At 40.1% G+C, this 19,609-nt stretch overlaps 1 protein-coding gene across 1 annotated transcript in view; it reads left to right on the top strand.

The window, feature by feature from the left end:
• The first annotated feature begins 502 nt into the window (after window positions 1-502).
• Window positions 503-19,609, top strand: part of MYL10 (myosin light chain 10) — a 98,600-nt gene continuing 79,493 nt past the window's right edge. Inside the window, exon 1 of the mRNA XM_073618033.1 lies at window positions 503-571. Coding sequence (XP_073474134.1) covers window positions 569-571 — 3 coding nt within the window. The 5' untranslated portion in view covers window positions 503-568. The remainder of the gene's footprint in view (window positions 572-19,609) is intronic.

A 19,609-nucleotide genomic window follows, 5' to 3' on the forward strand; every position in this document is an offset into this window, starting at 1 on the left:
ATATAAATTTTTATTAGCATGCACCAGCCATGATAGTGGGATAGAAAGAGAATCCTCTGCCAGTAAACATGAATTACCTTCTCATTCTTCATTACCTGTTATTCTGTTCTCTATTTCCCCCAATCTAAAGGGGTATTTCCCCTCTAAACACAGTAGTTTTGTCCGGTGGACCCTGCATGCCTTAATATGGCCCTGGATAGGCCAGTGATAGAATCACTTTCCTCTTTTATAGCTTTTCTTCAAGAGCTTTTTGGCTATGAAATCCTTAGAAACTTTGATTCTCAGACTGCATTTTGTGAACATGTTTGCAGATCCATGAACATTTCCAGTACATTTTTAAAGGGCTTTTTGCAACCAACTAATATTCCTGTACAAAAACACAATGGCTTTGAGGGACAGATGCCTGAGATAATTCTGAGATCCGATTACAGGACATTTCCAACCTTACATCTATTGTCTAAACTTGGAACAAACAGAGTTAATCCAGAGTGACACTATAAAAAGATGATTACTATGGCTTCAGCTGGCCTGATAGTTGGCACTCTGGGCACGAGTGAGCAGCAAGACTATGGTAATGTGATTCCTATCTTTATCATGATATTGTGTAGTTTACAACTACATTTTAACTATTATAAATATTTGTAATAGTGTTTAACATATCACATATTTACATTTTGTACATTTTATATATTTTTCAATTTTAATAGTAACAAATGAACAATATTACTGCAGATCTTGATGGAAGAAGGGTAAATTTGGACCACAATGGGTTGTATGAGTGACAGCTAGCACATATTTTCTATAGCATTATTTAACTTTTGATAAATTTGATATGGAGGATGCTGGCTTTACAGAAAAAAAATCTTCTCTGTTTGTTCTGATATGCTTGTTCAGGGCCGTAAAGTGTCAGTTTGGAGGAGTGGGGGAAGTGTACACTCTATGACTGCAATAGAGACAATTATTTAGAAATATAGGCAACTGTAGAATGGTGTCTAACTATGGCAGAAATGTACCCATTTCCAGCTGGATACAACAAATTTAATGAACTAGATATAAAACACTGATCTCAAAAATGTATTTTTGTTGTTCTGCTTTTCATAAATTTTTTTTTCAAGTGGTTTAGAATAGGAGATTAGAGATTTAAGAGCATAAAGTATAATAGGGTATTATAAAAACTACAGAAATGGAAAGCGGAAGCATTGCTCATAGGCGCTAATCTGATTCCAGCTGGTATTTGTTTCAGTGCAGGTTTGAAAATAAAAGCTATGAGCTGATTGTTTAATGGGCAAAATGTCAGTTTTTAATCATTTGTTATATTTCTATTAGAACAGGGCAATTGTCAGTAAGGGGTTCGGTGGACAATCATGGCTGTGCTGCCAATGATACCCTATCAGTTGGCAGCAATTATATAAATGTCATCATAGATATTTTTGGAAATACTTTTTCTCTCATGTAACACTGTAGCAAAATCATTGAAATAATTTATGTGCCAGCAGCATCAAGTAAATTGCTATGGTACTTATGTGTTTGTGTTTTATAAACTATTAGTGAAAGAGGCCTTGTCAATCTCCCACTGGGAAAATCAAAAGCGAGAGGTCATAGCTATTAGGATGGTCATATGCAGGGATATTGTTCAACTTCTAAAATACACATTTTCTTTCTTTCATTTTTAAGCACACACAAGCTCCAGTAATCATTACACAAAATGTGTAAGCATTCATGTACAAAGTAGTCCATGGACACAAAGTCAGAGGCAGATCCTAAAATTCCAAACCATGAGGAGTCCCAAAAAATATATAAATGTGTCTGCGCTAAATTACAAACAATCAAAACTGACAATTAGTGCTTTACACAAATAAACTACAAAAAGTGCAACGTGCAAAAATATTTCAAAATCAAAGTGTTTAAAACAGAAAATGAAAATGCAATCGCTCCTCAAATAAAGTGAAAAAAGAAGTCCTTAAAGTTCATAAAGATTTAAATATAAAGTGCATAAAAAGAAGTGTCCATAATCAGTGATGTCCACCCATCCTGCTCATCCAAAAGGTGTATAACCATATAGCATGCCTTAGTGTTCTCCAGTGACCCCCAAAAGCATATGCACTCACCTTGAAGTGTGTGACACAGTAATTAAACTCTGTCAAAACACGCTTTGGAGCCACTCCTGGGCTCTATGGGATATAACGGTGTAGGTCTCCAATGTTCTCAAATAACGTCATAAATCATATGCAAAAGAAAAGAGACTCCATAGTGCAACATTGCAACATAGCAAATGTTTTTTATGTTATAAATAAACACTCCCCACGTAGGGGTACTCACATGGTGTGGGTGCGTGAGTGCACCATCCTATTCAGGTATTAGCATAAAAAAGCCGATCGATTGGTATGGCGTGTGGTGTACTCATCCAACTCTTTCCCCTTGCTGACAGCTCCGTCCTGGCCCCTCCCCTATGCGTGTTCGGCACAGGGATCACGTGCCTTCATCAGGGGGATCTGATTGGACAGACGCTCTATGCTCAAGATATAGTAACGACGGCCATTTTCCCTTAGACCACAGACAAATCTAGCAAAAGGCTACAGCCATACTTATCCCTTATTAGTAATCTAACCCCTATGATCAACAGTCCGCTTCATATCTGACCATCAAGGGAACAAAAACACCCAGCTAAAAAGCTGAATAAATAGCATACTCAAAATCTATGGGAGGACATACCATATATACTATAATATACCCCGGAGCGGAGCTGCCAATTCCAGAGAACACCGCAACGCACCTCATACATGAATATAGCAACAAATACCAATGATCCAACATAATTGCTTACTACATATGTTGAGACAAACAACTAAAAAAATATACATGTATATATACATTAATCTTTCATAATTAAAACTAAGATAATCAATCCTGCCTTATAATTAAATATGTTATCCCGTTAGGGAACCTACTCTATATATTTAAATAATTATAGCAAGTTCACGTTTATTTAATATTATTAGTTTAATTAAGCTCACACATAGTGGCCAGATTCTATAAAACCATAATATGTGCCTAAAAATCTGAATAAAAAATATTTAAAAAAATATAAAAATAAAAAATATGTAAAAAATATATAAAAAAATATGTAAGAAATCCCAAACCTACTAATAAAATATATTACATCTAAAATTACTGTGGGGGAGTAACAACAGTAAAATGGATAAAAACGAGAAGACGTCATACTGCAACAGAAAAATATATGGGGACATATATTTTATATTAATGAGGCACCTATATAATGCATATCCACCTAATACTAGTCTGAAAACATATAGCCAAATACATCCCAAAGTAGAAACAGACCCTGCCAAAATCAATAAGAGTAAAAGAGCGTGAGTGGGACTCCATGGCGAATTAAAAATATTAAAAATTACTAAGAAAGCATTTTAGATCAGATTCTCTATTTAGTCCACCAGGCAACAGAGAGCCAAGCTGGTGTATCCACCAGGATTCTCGTTCACTAATTTCTCTAACGAAATTAGAGCCTCTCCAATGGCGTTTGGGTGCTTCTATTCCCCAAAATTTCATACCAGCTGTGCTTTGGTTATGCATTTTTTTAAAATGTACATATAGATGGTGTTTATCTGACCCCTTACGTATGTTTCTCACATGTTCTTCTTAACGGTCTTTCAGAGCCCTAGTAGTACGCCCTACATAAATCAAATTGCATGGGCATTTCAACGCATAGACAACCCCAATTGTATCGCAGGATATAAAGTCTCTAATAATATAAGATTGATTAGTTCTTGGATCAGAAAAATCTTTTACCCTTTTATTATTGTCCGGAACCCTAATACAGCTGTAGCATCTACCACAGCCATAGAAACCTTTAAGATCCCAAAACATTTTTGGTTTTGGGAGGGGTGGTTCAACTACGTTGTGTACTAGCTTATCTCGTAAATTAGGTGCTCTTTTGAAAACAATTTTAGGTTTTTCTGGAAGTATATCCTTAAGATGAATATCTTGCTTGAGTATGTTCCAATATCTGCATATAATCCTTCTTACTTCGTTGCTCTGTAAGGAGTAATCCAGAACAACACTCATGCCATCATTCCCATCACTTCCCATGGTCCTGGTCTTATCCCTTAATAAATCATCCCTGTTTAGACATCCAACTTCAATCTTTTCTCTCACCAAAAATTCCTTATGGTACCCCTTATCCAAAAACATATTACTTAACCTGCCGGATTGAAGCTCATAATCCTCAGTCCTCGTGCAATTTCTCTGCATCCTTGTGAATTGTCCTCTAGGTATGTTGTTCAGCTAAGGTTTGTAATGACAACTAGTGGTCGGAATATAAGAATTGCGGTCTGTGGTCTTAAAAAAGGATTTGGTAATAATGCCCTCATTTTATATTAAAAATTTCCAGATCCAAAAAGTGTATGCATTTTCTACTAACTTCCCAGGTAAGAGAGATGTTGCGATCATTAACATTCATGGAGTCCAATAACTCCATCAATGTTTCAATATTGCCTTTCCAATTCCAAACCATGAGGAGTCCCACCCATCAGGCTGCCAACCCTATATCCTCCGCAGACAAAGATAGAAAATCCTTGTCACATGAGGAAACCGAGTTCATGTGAACTGTGGACAACCAGCAGTTCCACACCTTATTATACTTTGTTGGTCAGGTCCAATCTTCATAGGTAGACTTATAAAATTGCAGAGAAGAATTGTTAGTTCTTTCCAGAATGCAACATTAGGAGCATCCAGTTCTTTCCAGTTCAGGTTTAAAACCCTTGTAGGGGTAATGTAATTTTCTCCACCAATCCTAGCAGGCAGAGATTGACATAGTAATGTTTAATATGTTAATCTCATTCATAACCTGGGTGACTATTGTCATGAAATTGTCTATCATTTAACAATTTTAAAAAATAATGATGGCATTTGCAGGGGAGTGTGAGCATTGCCAACATTCACATGAAACTGATGGAGAGATATCCACACATTTTGGTAGAGGTATGGTACAATCTATGAAAAAGTTTGCTATGTATGAGACTAAAAGGAAAGCCCCACTGCAAGTCTGGGACATCGCTACGCCACTTCTCTCTACACTTCACCATTGTAGGAGATGGAGCAGGATAAAGTTTTTTGCAGATTCTGGACAGGGTTTCTCCAGGAAGGCATCTCCAAGCAGCAATTCAAGTTGAGAGGACTGAGTCTCCAGACTAAGCAGACCAAAATGAGTTACAAAGGCATGAATGAGCTGCAAACATTTAAATAGGTAAGAATTTGGAAATTTGAAGCCCCCCCGTGATTTATCAAAGGTCAATAAATTGTTAGTCTGCACTATGCCCCCCAGAGTTTTTATTCTTCTAGTAGCCCAAATTGTCCTATATGGGATGTTGAAGTATTCTGAATGGGGTTTGAGCCATGGATAAGTGTAAAGTAAGGGGAATGTGTAACCCATGATAGACATGCATGAAATGCGCCACTCATGGAGTTTCCCCTATAGAGCAGGAAATGCAGGGCCTCATACAACCCCAGATGTGCTCCCTCCAGTACCATAGCTACATAGCCATCCTCCTGCTAAGCTAAAAAAACATCTGGCCTGCTAAATATTATTTATGAGGGTCTGGACAGACCAAACACCCCCCCCCCTGCAACCAGTAGGGTGCACAAATGTATTCTTTGGTGGAAGGAGCAAAGAGCTAAGCAACTGTTAAATTTTTTAGGAATTACTTCAGTATTCTCCCAGGGCCATTCCTAGGAAAGTAGAAAAACCCTGGCAGGACTTGAGGAGATTTTTCTTGACAATCAAGGGTAGCGGCAAGTGTTTCCAAACTGTAATTTTTTGCTTAAGCAGAGTGAGAAGTGATTGAGAAGGGTAAAATCAGAAACATTACCTGAAATTGTGATACTGGACTTGTGTGATAGACTCTGGAGGGAGATCAGGGTCCATTATGTTATCCCTGGATCTAAAGAAAGATTATGTAATTTGCCCAACTTTACTTTCAAGCTCAAGGTTGTATACTCATTTATTATCTGAAGGATTGCTTGCTGGGAGGGACCTGGATATAAAAGAAGAGCGCTAGGGATTTGTAATTGTAAGGGCAGCCCTAAGTGTTCTGTAAAAGCATGGGCCAGACCCCAACTGTGCAAGGACTCTCCCCATATACCTTCAGTCAACTGAGTCAAAAGCTTTTTCTATATACAATGATACAATTTTTCGGCTTGAGATGGGTATTCTGGAAGTGAGAGAAAAGCCTGTATAGATTGGTATCAGCAGATTCCTGTGGTTTAAACAACCACAAGAGAGGATAGACAGCATCATAGCTAAGACGTTAATCTGGATATTTAGGTCTATATATTTAGGAGGGCTATGGGTCTATATGAGGAGTAATGCTGAAGGTTTTTGCCAGTTTTGGGAAGTAATACAACTTGCGTCTCAAACATAAAGTCTGGTAAACTGTACCTGCACTGCAATTTTGAGCGCAGCAGATCAGAATATAATTTGTACTATTGTGCTATTACCCATCTGGCAAAATTAATTTTTATTTGGGAAAGAGTGAATGGCATGTTCAATTTCCTGGATTTTGAGGTTCCCCTCCATAGAGGCCCGATCTGCTGCACACAAGCTGGGTATAGGGAGGATCAGAAGTGGGTCAATGTCGCCTCATCATGTGGAGGGGATTGGGGCATATAAATTACAATAAAATTCTCAGAAGGTACTCAATATTACATCTGGGTTTGTATATTCATCCCAAGTCCTGATATTGGATTGAACTCTGCGACTAACAAAGCTAAGAGCTTCCTATTCTCATAAGGTGCAGGCTGCCAGTGGCCCCTTTGAGCTGCTCAACAGAATCTTACTCTAAGGCTGTACAGAACATTCCTCACTTTCTGTATGATATTGACAAGGTAAATTGAGGTAGACTGGACTAAAAATCATGATTGGCTGCCATTGCAGCCGCCAAAGAGGAATGCCTACACCTAGCAACAGGGCAGGGATGAAACTGGATTGGCAAGCTGGGCCAGAGGGACTGGCCATTTCTTGGCCAACTGGGTTAAGCCAGCCCACCTCACACAAAGACTAGGTGGGATTTCTCATCACCCCCCGGCAGACCAATGACCCAAATACTAAAGGGTTACCAGTTTTCTGCATTGCCTGACTTAGTGGCAAGCAGCTTTACTGTGAGCAGATCTGAGTGTGGGGCAGAGGTAATCTACAATTCTGAACTGGGGTATTCCACACTGAGGAGTTGGCCAGGTGGTCTATCTTTACCAACAATGTAGCGTTTCAGGCCTCAATAGCCTCTAGTATGGGCTTAGTGTAAGTTGCAGGACCCAGGGCAGCTGCATGGCCCTGTATAGTTGCTAGCTCCAGAAATAAGGAATTGCCTAGACCTGTCTGCATCATGGCATTTGACATTGTGGTGGTGTGCCCACTGGTAACTTGATTAGGTGTAGGCAAGATGGTGGAAATAGAGATCAGGACCCATTCCTTTAGAGGCCACTGAGGTTTTTGAATCTTCTCCGCAGACTTTCCTCCCCGAAGATGACAGATGTTATGCAGGCGAGCTATTGAGAAAAGATAATAGATCAATGAACAATTAAACAGGGTAGCAGGAGCTCTCAGAAGGCACATTCATACTAGTTTACTTCCAACTGTAGCCATACCCCCAAAATACATTTTTAAAAAAATAGATTCTTGCTTAAACATACAGTATATGCTAAGTGTCAGTGAGGGGTAGAGATGAAGCAGTCAGACACCCACATTGCCAACTTAATCACTTAAAAGGGCACCCATACCTGCTTCAATGGCATTGCTCCCAAGTTGGTCAACTTGCTGCAAAATCTAGCTTGTTAGCAGGGAGCAACAACAACACTTCACTGGCTTGGCCAGCGAGGGAGTGATTGCATTGGGGCACTCTGATAGCAATCACTAGTGTACCTGTCGTTTCCCAAAGAATGATTGGCCTTGGATGTTTTCAGCATTTTTAGTAGTCTTCTGCTAATGAAAGACACAATAATGGTTACCTGATCTGCCTGAAATCATTTGGGTCAGGTGACCCTCATCTCATATCTAGGGTGACCTTTAATTTAATGCTATTGATTGATTGATTGATTAAAATATCCCACATGTAACAAATCCCACAAAGCCCTTAATCTGCATGAATAAATTAATTAAGGCAAGTGGCACAGAGAGGTTTATCGAGGCATATAAATGTGAAGTATGCTAGTAATCAATTAGAATTGTCTGAAAAAAATTACTCTATTATGTTTTTGTATGACTGCGTGCCTCTATATAGGAAAACAACTGTATTAAACAATAGCATTTAGGTTTCATGCCAAGGTGCTTCAAGCTCACCGAGCCTGACTCCTGTCCAGGTCTGTCTGTATACCAGACATTAGTGAGTTTAGGATTTCTTCTGTTAAACTCTATCATAATCAGTGGGCAAAAGAATGTAAATGCCTGTAGTTTGTATACACTGATTATAACACAGACTTGCACTGTATACAGTATAGGAAAATAAACCCCATTTCCTATAAAGGTGAATGAACTGGGGATGAGCAAATCTGCCTGGGTTTGATTCGCAGGGGATTTTGTGGAATCCTGCCTAAATATGCAAAATTTAAATGTAGCAGCAAATTGCATTGGAGTCTATAGGGGGCAAATCTTAAATTGTGATAATTTTTAAAGTTAGTGGACACACTATTGTAAAAAAGCACTGGAAGTTGAGCACTGATACTGGGGACATTTACCAAAACATAAAATAATATTTTTTAAAATATTGTACAGCAGGGAGAGGGTCCATTTAATGCATTCTTAAGGGCAAAATAGAATGTCTTTAAATTATATGCTTGAAAAGCTGCCTTTTAAATTAGTTGCAAACCTCACACATGAAAAATGAACAATGCATATCCCACTATAGTTTGTACTAGCCTGAATCCAAAGCACCTTGTGTGGCTCCTTTCTGATCTCTCCTCTCTCTGCTAGCTGGATGAGTCACTTCCAAAACTTATTCCTAATACAACAGCCTAGAGAGCAGGGTTTCCAACTCCCCAAAGTGAAATTTACTGACACAGCACAAAAAAATTACTGACAGAGCCAATTTTTTTTTACTGTCAGGACACACAAAATGAACTGACACAATCATTTTTTTTTTACTGACAGAAAGCCAAAATGACAATTTTCAGGGCAAATATCAATATTTAATATTTTAATATTTATATGAAGGTCAGGTTAATATAACTCAGCACAGAGTTCCCCCTTACATCAGAGTCTACAGGGTTCCCATTTACAGTGTAAGGGGGAACTCTACGGACCCTGATGTTAAAGGGAACACTGTGCTGAGTTATATTCTGAGGAATCTGAGGACACTGAGGAAAGGGGGAATGATGTAGGGGGAAAGATGTAAGGGGAATGCTGCAGACTCTGGTGTAAAGGTAAACTCTGATGTAAAGGGTAATGCTACATACCATGGTCTAAAAGGGGGAATGCTGTGGACTCTGGTGTAAAGGGGAACTCTGATGTAAGGTGGTCTCTAGTCACCAGAGCCCCCTCTTACAGTCCACAGTGTTCCTCTTTACATTAAAGTCTGCAGGATTCCCCCTTACAGCGCAAGGGGGGACTCTGTGGACCCTGATGTAAAGGGGAACTCTGATGTAAAGGGGAATTCTCCATGATGTAAGGAGGAATGCTTTAAACTCTGGTGTAAAGGGAAACTCTGATGTAAGGTGGTCTTTAGTCACCAGAACCTCCCCCGAATATCAGAGTCCATAGTGTTCCCCTTTACATCAGAGTTCTCACTCGCATCAGGGTCCACAGAGTTCCCCCTTTCCCTTGCGCTGTAATTGGGAATCCTTTAGACTACTATGTACAGGGGAATGCTGAGGATGCTTATTTAGGGGGGAACGTGCAGAGGGAAGTCTGATGTGGGGGGGGGGGAGGGGACACTGGTGACCACAGATTGCCTTCCGCAGAGTGAATACACTAAGGTAAGGGGCGGTTACTGATTTTGTGTTTTCACTCTGACTAAGTGCCCCATTAAATCAGTAACCACCCCTCACCGCGATTGTGTGGACTGGCTGGAGCTGTCACTGAACTGCCTCCTGTGTAAGACTGCTCAGGTGCAGGGCAGTTGGGGCACTGAGGGCAGGCTCAGTCAGGCCACAGTCCTCCTCTGCTTCTTGATCCTCCATCTGAACTCTTCCCCACAGATTTGAGCTGCACATGAGGAGAGGAAGCTTTGCAGCACAGCAGCGGGCAGGAGGGGAAACTGCTAGCAGAAAGTTCTTTACCCCAATGCAGAGAATTCATTAAGTTAAAAAACCTACAGCCTTTGAAACCACGTTCAGTAGTATAGTTTTTGAGCTTCCTTTTCACAGTACCACACTGTACTGTCTTAATAGTTTAACAAAATGTCAAAACAGAGTGCACAAAAAAACTACTACTCCAAATTCCTTGAACCCCCTCCCATCCTTGTATCTCCAAGTCCGTTGGTTTGAGCCCTGCTTTGCCCAAGCTTTTTGAGCTGCAACCCCTCCCCTATATAATCTAGTGGAAATTTCCTGGGTTGCCCCAGTGTAGAAGATTCCCAGATGCAATTTCTTTTTTTACTTATGTTATTTTTAATGTTATCAGTGTTCACATTTTTTTAAATTTCATTTTTGTCTGTATAATTTGGTAGTTGTGCTGCACACAGCAGTGGCCAGGCACATCTGCAATTCTACTTTGCAAGCATAGTCTCTTTTCTCCCAGCCTCTCAGCAACCAGCTATATTTGTTTGTAAAGAGGCGAGCCTTTGTAATGTGACCTCTTTCTCCTCCTCCCTCTCATTTACTACCTCCTTCCCTTCCTCCTTGACCTCTTCCTCTTTCTCTCCCTCTTCTTCCTTCTACTCCTCCACACCTTTCTTCTTCACCTCTTCCTCCTCCAATGTGATTATGGTAAGGGCAGAGGCTCAGATAAGCTGTTATTTTTCCCATCCCACAAGCAGCTCATCATGCAGGAAGTAGTGATGTGACTCACAAAGCTTTTCCCTTCCTACTGCTCCTAGGCACACAGCAGCCAGTTCTCTGCAAGCATTACCAATGTGCTATTTTCTCCTCCTACTTCACTAATCCAATCATAGCCAAAAACTAGCTTTTAAATTGACATTAAACCTTCAGTTTTTTTTTCCTTTAAAATAACAAACATGTTATACTTACCTACTCTGTGTAATGGTATTGCATGTAGTAGCCCTGATCCTCCTCTTATGTTGTCCCTGGCGGCACTCCTGGCTCCTCCTCTTTGGCCAGTGCCCCTATGGAAAGCCACTTCCCATGGGGGCACTCGTGCAGGCTCGCTTTTGTGCTGCCTTGTCTGCGTTCATTGACACAGGCAGGGAGGCTCGGCCCTACCCCCGCTCACTCATCACAGAAATTGATTGATATGAGCGGGTGCCAATGGCGTCTGCTGTTATCAATCTGTGCAGTGAGGCGGGACAGAGCCAGGACGTGCACATTGCTGGATCAGGATCGGGCTCAGGTAAGCATAAGGGGGGGGGAGCCTAGGGAAACACATGCCGCAGAGAAGGTTTTTTATCTTAATACATATAATGCATTAAGGTAAAAGACCCTAAGCCTTTACAACCACTTTAAGTGCTGGCGACAGGTGACTGTAATTCCCAGGGCTGGTCCATAGAGCTCTGCAGTGTGGGCCTTTTTGGCCTGCTCAAGCAAAATCAATAAATGTCCTGACATGCCCATCTTACTCCCAGTTCAGGCAAACTGCTGGGTTTGCAGCAGGTTCTGTTTGAGCTTGTGGAATCACCCTTTGTGATTCCACCCTTGTGGCAGTGGTGAGTCACTGTGCCTCACCATTGCCTCCTGGGATAGCTGGGTGTTTTAAATCCTGCAAAAAGCATTGCAGTCCTTTGCACGGTATTATCTTGCAGGTTTTTGTGCACTCAACTATGTCAGGAGGCAGCGATGAAGCACAGTCATGTCTTCCATGACTCTCTGAAGTATTTGAAGGCCGGGAAATATTTTTTCCTTTTATTTAGCAAAAGCTTTATTTTTAAATCACTTTTGCAGTTGATTTGACTTTAAGGGGTGGGTGCTTTCAACAGAGAGGACCCTCCATTTTCATTAGACAGTCCAATAAAAAAAAAAAACCTGAAAAAAAAAAAACTCTTGCAGTCTACAATGATTAGGAAATATGCCCTGTGAAAAAGACACATGCAGCTTGTTGTTTCTGTAGTGTATGTGGCAAATGAGGCACGGTGATGTCTTCCATGCCTCCCTGAAGTATTGAAAGCCAGAGATGTATGTTTTTCTTTATTTAGCAAAAGCTTTACTTTTAAATCATCTTTGCAGGTGATTTGACTTTAAGGGGTGGCTTTCAATAAAGAGGACCTTCCATTTTCATTAGAAGGTCCGAAAAAAAAAAAAACGGAGAAAAAAACAATTGCAGTCAACAATGATTAGGAAACATGCCCTGTGAATAAACACATGCAGTGTGTTATTACTATAGTGCATGTGCTCAGTGACAGGCTGTAAAGAGGCTGCAGGACATTAGCACCATTAACGTAATACTATAGTCTAAACATTTTTTTACCTCAATGCATTCTCTGCATTAAGGAAAAAAAGTCTCAATATCTGTCTTACCCATCCACCCTGTCTCTAAACACTTGCCTGGCTCCATGTCGCCACTGCTGTTTCCAGAATCACTCCCCTGACCTCCAGCTTTTACAGGGGAAAATGAGAGCAGTGAAGCCATAGGCTCCTGCTACTGTCAGCCAAACTCCTGTGAGCCAGTGAGGACGTGTCTTTTTGGTGCTGTGTGTGTCTATGAACACACAGCTCAACACAGGACCCGACAGTAGTGCTCATGCACATGTGTACTCTTAGCACCTGACTTGCTACAGGGGGTACCCAAAGGTGGGGAGGATCCTAAAGGGCCAGCAAGGACACCCGGGACATAACTGAAATTTCTGTACAATATCATTGGACAGAGCAGGTAAATCTCTTTTTTAATTAGAAAATAAATAAATAATGTTAACGTTACTTTAAAATGTAACAAAGGATGAAACAAGGTAAAAAGCCCCCCCCCTCCTCCCACAAATTCTCCAAGATACACACTACTTACATGACATTAAGTAAGGATTTACATTCATTTTAAAAGACCTGCCAGTGCCTACGAGCCCTACCCCTATCTCTCCCTCTGGACTGCATTTGCAACATTCCCCAAGCTTTTCCTGTTAAAGCAAATTCTCAATATGGCTTCTGGGAACTCTAACTTGTGTAGTGAGGAGGCTGACTTATCCAAAACTCCATTATTGTCCTTCTAATCTAGCTGACTTAAGTTCAAAGACTAGGCAGTGTAGTATAGTTACTATGGCAAATTTCCTTGATTTGCTGGGTCAATGAACCACAAACATGCAGGCTGCATATCCAAGCCATGGTAACTGCATACCCAAACCTCATCCCCATTTAACACCTGCTAGGGGGTTAACAAGGCTTTTTATTATTTTCTGAGAAAAAAATGAAAATGTTGCTCTGTTCTTATAAAAATTTTTGGGCTGGCTTTGGAAACATTGATATTTTGGTTCAATTTGGTTTATTATTACCTAGTTTGTTTTAATGCTTAGGAGGAAAGTTATAAACTACGTCAATGTGTATAATTAACTTTTTTTTACTAATGAAATATGCACATTTTAATTTGATCACTGCCCTAAAACTGTTTCCTAAATTTATGAGTAATCACTTAATCAAGCTATCTTTTGCTGAGATGAAGTCTGGTGGTTAGTGGGATTTATTATGGATCACAAATATAAAAAATTACATACATTGTGCTTGGTACAGTTCTGTGTCAACAGGTTTTATTGAGCCCTAAGGGAAATAACCTTGACATGCTGAGCATATGCTTTTATACTGCCCCAAAACGCAATTGGTGATATGCTTTTTTCAATTAAAACTCCTTATTGCTTAGAACGAACTGATCTCGTATTTTGATCATCAGCAACTATCAATTAGATGCCTAATAATATGATTTGCTGATTTTATCTACCACATCACATAGACCCCTGCTTTTTACTGGATTTATTCACATTGTGTTGGATGTAGAATACACTTCCAGACTGGAACAGAACAACTGTACTATAATGTGCATGAACACGCACTTAGAAAGTACCCATGGTTCAGTGTCACTCAAACAGGAACTGACTTATGACTTTATGTACATTTTGTTGCAACTGCCCTTGAAAATACTATTATTGGTTGCCTCTGTGCTTGGTGTATAGCTGAAAAATTATGTTCTGCCATTAACCATTGTTAAAAATTGTCTTTCAAACTGGCTTGCTTTTATTCTTGGAGTTACTTAAAATCAATGGCTTTAATCAATAAATAATTGTAATTCTTAAATTATATCTAAAACCTAAACTTTTTTTCACATTTTTGGATAGATAAGGGGATGGATAAAACCCCAGTTTTTTGGGGGGGACATTTTCCTTCATTTACTGATCTGTAGACATAGCAGGAAGTTAAGGTAATTTCTCCAAAGTGAGGGAAATGCCCTTTTAGGCAATAAAAAAAAAAAGTGTGCTCATTGGAAGATATCCCCCTAGACGAACTAAGAGGGTTAACCTCCCCAAAAGAAACAAAAACACTGATTAAAAAACTGACAAGGCCTCCAAACCTTGCCTTACTCAACTTAAAAATGACTGGATTTCAATATACTTTAGGTGGTAAAATAGTAATACCTGTAACTAATTTCAATCAGAATTCACCCTGCTGAAGTCAAACCAGTGTAAGATAGATTATGATTAGTTTCTACGGGTTATTGAAATGAGGAGGTCTTAATCACTTTTAATATTACCTAAAATCACCTAAAAAGGGAAGTTTCAGTTTGCCTCCTCCTCCTTCTCCTCAACCCCCTCTACCACCATTTGCAAAAATTGTTTTTTTCAGGAAGCGAATATCTAGTTTTGACAGGTATTTGCTCCAACAGCCGCTCAGATCACCTAGGTGATCAGCCCTCTTCCTTGCTCGCAACCTCATGGGACACGTCATAGGTCCCAGGAGGCTGTAGGGCAAATTGCCTTGTGTCATGATGTCAGTTCACACCACTGGGTTTTGTTGTGCACTGAACTGTACTACATGCAATACTTTTTTCAGCTCAGCAGACTGCAGCAGAAACCATCCCAACACCGCTATGTGACTAGAACGTAATGAAATGTCACTTGTTGGGAATGAGTGATAGTCTGGAGACAGAGGGCTCATCTGCGCAGTGTCTGAGTACATTCCCCACGCACACTCACAATGTACCTGGGCTTTCACTCTGTAAGGATGGAACCTGCTGAGAAACTGGATCTGGAACTACCGGAGAAATCAAGACCTTGAAAATATATAGTGTAGAAGTGTTTCTCCCAATCAGGCCTTCTCACCGAGGGACTTCTATTATTATTATTATTATTATACAGGATTTATATAGCGGCAACAGTTTGCGCAGGGCTTTATAACATGAGGGCAGACAGTACACTTACAATACAAATCAATACAGGAAGGATCAGAGAGCCCTGCTCGTTAAAGCTTACAATCTAGAAGGGAGGATCAAGTGGAAACAAAAGGTAATAACTGTGGGGGGATGAGCTGATGGAGAAAATGAAAATACAGTTGTTAGGTGTTAGGTAGGGTAGGCTTCTCTGAAGAGGAGGGTTTTCAGGGATCGTCTAAAAGCTAACAGAGTAGTAACAGAGCGGGCAGATTGGGGTAGGGCGTTCCATAGGATTGGAGAGGCTTTGGAAAAGTCCTGGAGGCGAGCATGGGAGGAGGTGACGAGGGAGCTAGAGAGCAGGAGGTCTTGAGAGGAACAAAGAGAACGAGTAGGTTGGTATTTAGAGACTAGGCTAGTGATGTAGCTTGGGGCGAAATTGTGGATGGCTTTGTACATAGTTGTTAGTATTTTGAATTCAATTCTTTGGCCAAGCGGTAGCCAGTGAAGGGATTGACAGAGAGGAGTAGCAGACACAGAGCGATTGGTAAGGTGGATGAGTCTGGCAGCAGCATTCATGATGGATTGAAGAGGTGATAGACTATGTAGAGGTAAGCCAATGAGAAGGGAGTTGCAGTAGTCGAGGCGAGAGATGACCAGCGAGTGAATTAAGAGCTTTGTTGTGTCATTGGTTAGAAAGGGGCGTATTTAGGAGATGTTGCGGAGGTTGAGGCGGTGGGATTTGGACAGTGATTGGACATGTTGCTTAAAGGAGAGTTCAGAGTCCAGGACTACACCTAGAACCTTGGCATGTGGGGATGGGCTTATAGTTGTGCCATCGATTTTGACAGAGAGATCAGGGGAAGGGGCATATGGGGGAGGAAAAATTATAAGTTCGGTTTTGGATAGATTGATTTTGAGGAAGTGGTGTGACATCCAGACTGATATATCTGATATTAAATTAGTGATACATGAGGAGACAGCGGGAGTGAGCTGAGGGGTAGAGAAATAGATTTGGGTGTCGTCAGCATAGAGGTGGTATTGGAAGCCACGGGAGGCTATCAGTTGACCCAGGGAGGAGGTGTAGATTGAAAATAGGAGAGCTCCAAGAACAAAACCTTGGGGGACCCCAACAGAGAAAGGAAGAGGAGAGGAGGAAGTAGAGTTGTAAGAAATGCTAAAGTTGCGGTTGAATAAGTAGGAAGAGAACCAGCGAAGAGTACAGTCATGGAGACCAAAGGCGTGGAGTTTTTTGAGGAGGAGGGGGTGGTCAACCGTATCAAAGGCAGCACGAGGTCCAGGAGTAGGAGTACAGAATAGTGTCGATTGGTTTTGGCCATTAGTAGATCGGATTTAGAACCTGTTCTAATAGAACAGGTTCTAGTAGATCTAGAACCTGTTCACTTGTGTAGAGTTGGTGGGGTTTGGACTATAGCTCTCCATCCCTGTAAAGTTTCTGGTGGCCTGTCCTTCAGTGAGACCTTATTTTTCTCTGCTGCAATTAAGTAACACTTACAGGTGTTGTCCCTCCCCTATACTTTGACTGGACAGTAAAAGGAGAAGCAGCAGACTGATCGGTTCATTTCTCTGTAACTCTGCTCACATTTCCTATCAGTATCCTAGTTAGCACATAAGCACTGAAGCACTACTGACTTACTCCTTGCGCTGCTTCTGAATTTCATAATCTGAGCTCTGCTGTACAGGAACTCCAAGAGACAGATACCAAGTCAATTTCAGGTACTTACATTTTTTGTATTTAAAAAAAAAAAAATCACATGATTTGTTACTGATTTAAAAAAAAAACAATATTAATTTGTGTTTTTTTTTATCTTTATAGAGTTCATATTTAAAGAGAATTTGTCATGTAAGAATAATGGAGGTTGCCATTATTAAACTCACCCTATGAGAATACAAGTTCCCTGTGCTTTATGCTGATGCTTTGGCTTCAAAGCTTTCTAATTCGCAGTCCCAGAAAAGGTATAGAAAAAATGAATTCGGACACTTTTCTGACACTTTTTAACAGCATACTTGTTCTGGGTCTGTGACTTAAAAATACTTGTCAAACATAGCAAAACAATTAGCATTTTCTTCAGAAGGCCAGCAATGGCAGCCTCTGTAATGCCCCTGCAACAGTGTCAAGTTAAGTATGTAAAGAAAACTTAGCCTTGACCTGGACTGGCTTCTTTGATTGCTGCAAATGCTAGCTATATTTTCTTTCTTAGGTCAAAATTAATAAAGTGATTTTTGTTACTTCTTTTTTATATTTCCAGTCTGAGCCCAGATGGATGGAAATGGCTAAAACCTGAAGTATGAAATAAGTGTATTTGTATTAGCATTAGAAGGATGTGGAAAAAAAGCTGATAATTGTTTTTTAATCCTCTAGAAATGTTCAAGTAGTAATTATGTCAAATGATCTCTGCTGGGAATTTGTTCTTTCTGATGTCTGAAGGCATTCTTCAATATTACTGAAATGTTGAAGGCATCATAATATTTCAAATGCTTGGTAAATCTACTTTCAAAGGATTAGTCCACACAAAGGCAGCAGAGTGAAAATAATTACACGTTTAGCTTGAGCTGTTGGATACTGACAAACAGTAATGACGTGCGCAATGATAGACCACACAAATTTACTGAGCAGAGGCTGTGTTATTTTAACTAGAACACTGGAATGTAACTGAGGGTGACATAAAAGTATTCCTCTATTTTTATATTCCAGTGAGTCCGGGGAGGGTTTATTGGGCTTGGCGACACTCTGTAGTGAGCTGTGTATGCAGGAGAATTTTGGGGGCAGTGATTCATGTGTCTGAAAATAGATGAGCTTCTGATAAACTGTCTGGAATGTACCACCTGAACCGAGAAATCAACATGTCCCTGTAAAAATACTTCATAAGACTTAGCAGAAATTTTTGAAGAACTACTTGATTGTTTCATCTGGGTTACAGGCAGTCAGCAACGTCTTTTGGCTTTAGAAAATTTGCAGACAGGTTGTCAGGAGGGCAAGGAGCTTTTGGTTTAACAAAATGTGTATATCTACAGTTTCTCACTGACACTTGCTCCATCACAACGATGCCATGTTAACATAAAAGATCCCAGAACAAATACAAAATGATTTTTTAGCTTCCAGAACAAATGCCACTAATATTTGTGATCCCAGAACCATAATACACTGGCTATGGAAAGTTACACTACCCTAACAAACATAGAACAATCATTATATAAAACAGTGCAGCATTACTCCCTATATTATCCAACCACAAAAAGTGTTAATAACTTATCAAAATGTCAAAAAGGTATAACTTACAAAATGGTTAACAGAGTTCTAAAAGTTAAAAAACAGTCCCAAAAAGAACCAACATAAAAGTATTCAAAGTGCTAGTGCAATGTGCTTGTTTCTCAATTTAATCAACAGCAAACGAAAAATATAAAAAAAGAGTCTAGCAAAAAACAAATATTCTAGAAGTCTTGCAGTACACTACAAGTCTTCTGGCCGTGACCCAGTGTGTAAAACCGATTTCAATCCACCAGTGGAAAAGTATAGGAGAAATCAGCAGCTTACCAGATGGCTTTGACCATCACTGTTACAGCGAAGGGTCAAACAGCGGTTTTAGGGTTCATCTGGTCAACCCCCAGCCAATAGATCATCTGAGCTCTGGATATAACAGCCATGATGTCTCTTAGAGATAAAAGGCAAGAAACCATCCCATAGCGTAAAACCGTATAGAAGAGTTTATTGAGCATAAAAGATGTACTCTTACACCATCTGCAGGCTGAACTGGCTACACAGCGCATAAATGACAAACATATAGCGTTCCTATGGGCTGCCCTAGGTCCATTCTGTTCATCCAATTACTCGCGGTGCGTGATTATGTCACTCTTGCAGGCCCACCTTACAGATGACATCATCAGGGGATGATCCACCTGAACACAGAACTATGACAAACTGAACTAAGAATCATAGAACAATCAGAAGTTGGCCTTGTAAACTCAGAACGATATCACACTAACTTCAAAATCACAAAAGAATGTTACATTGAGCTACGAATCACACCAAAATGATACATTAACGTTGTGATAATGGGACAATGGCGTGTTGACCTGGAACTGCAGAACAATATCACACTGACCTTCAAATCACAAAACAACATTGCACTG

Source organism: Aquarana catesbeiana, linkage group LG02, assembly GCF_042186555.1.
Source record: "Aquarana catesbeiana isolate 2022-GZ linkage group LG02, ASM4218655v1, whole genome shotgun sequence".
NCBI classification, from domain to species: domain Eukaryota; kingdom Metazoa; phylum Chordata; class Amphibia; order Anura; family Ranidae; genus Aquarana; species Aquarana catesbeiana.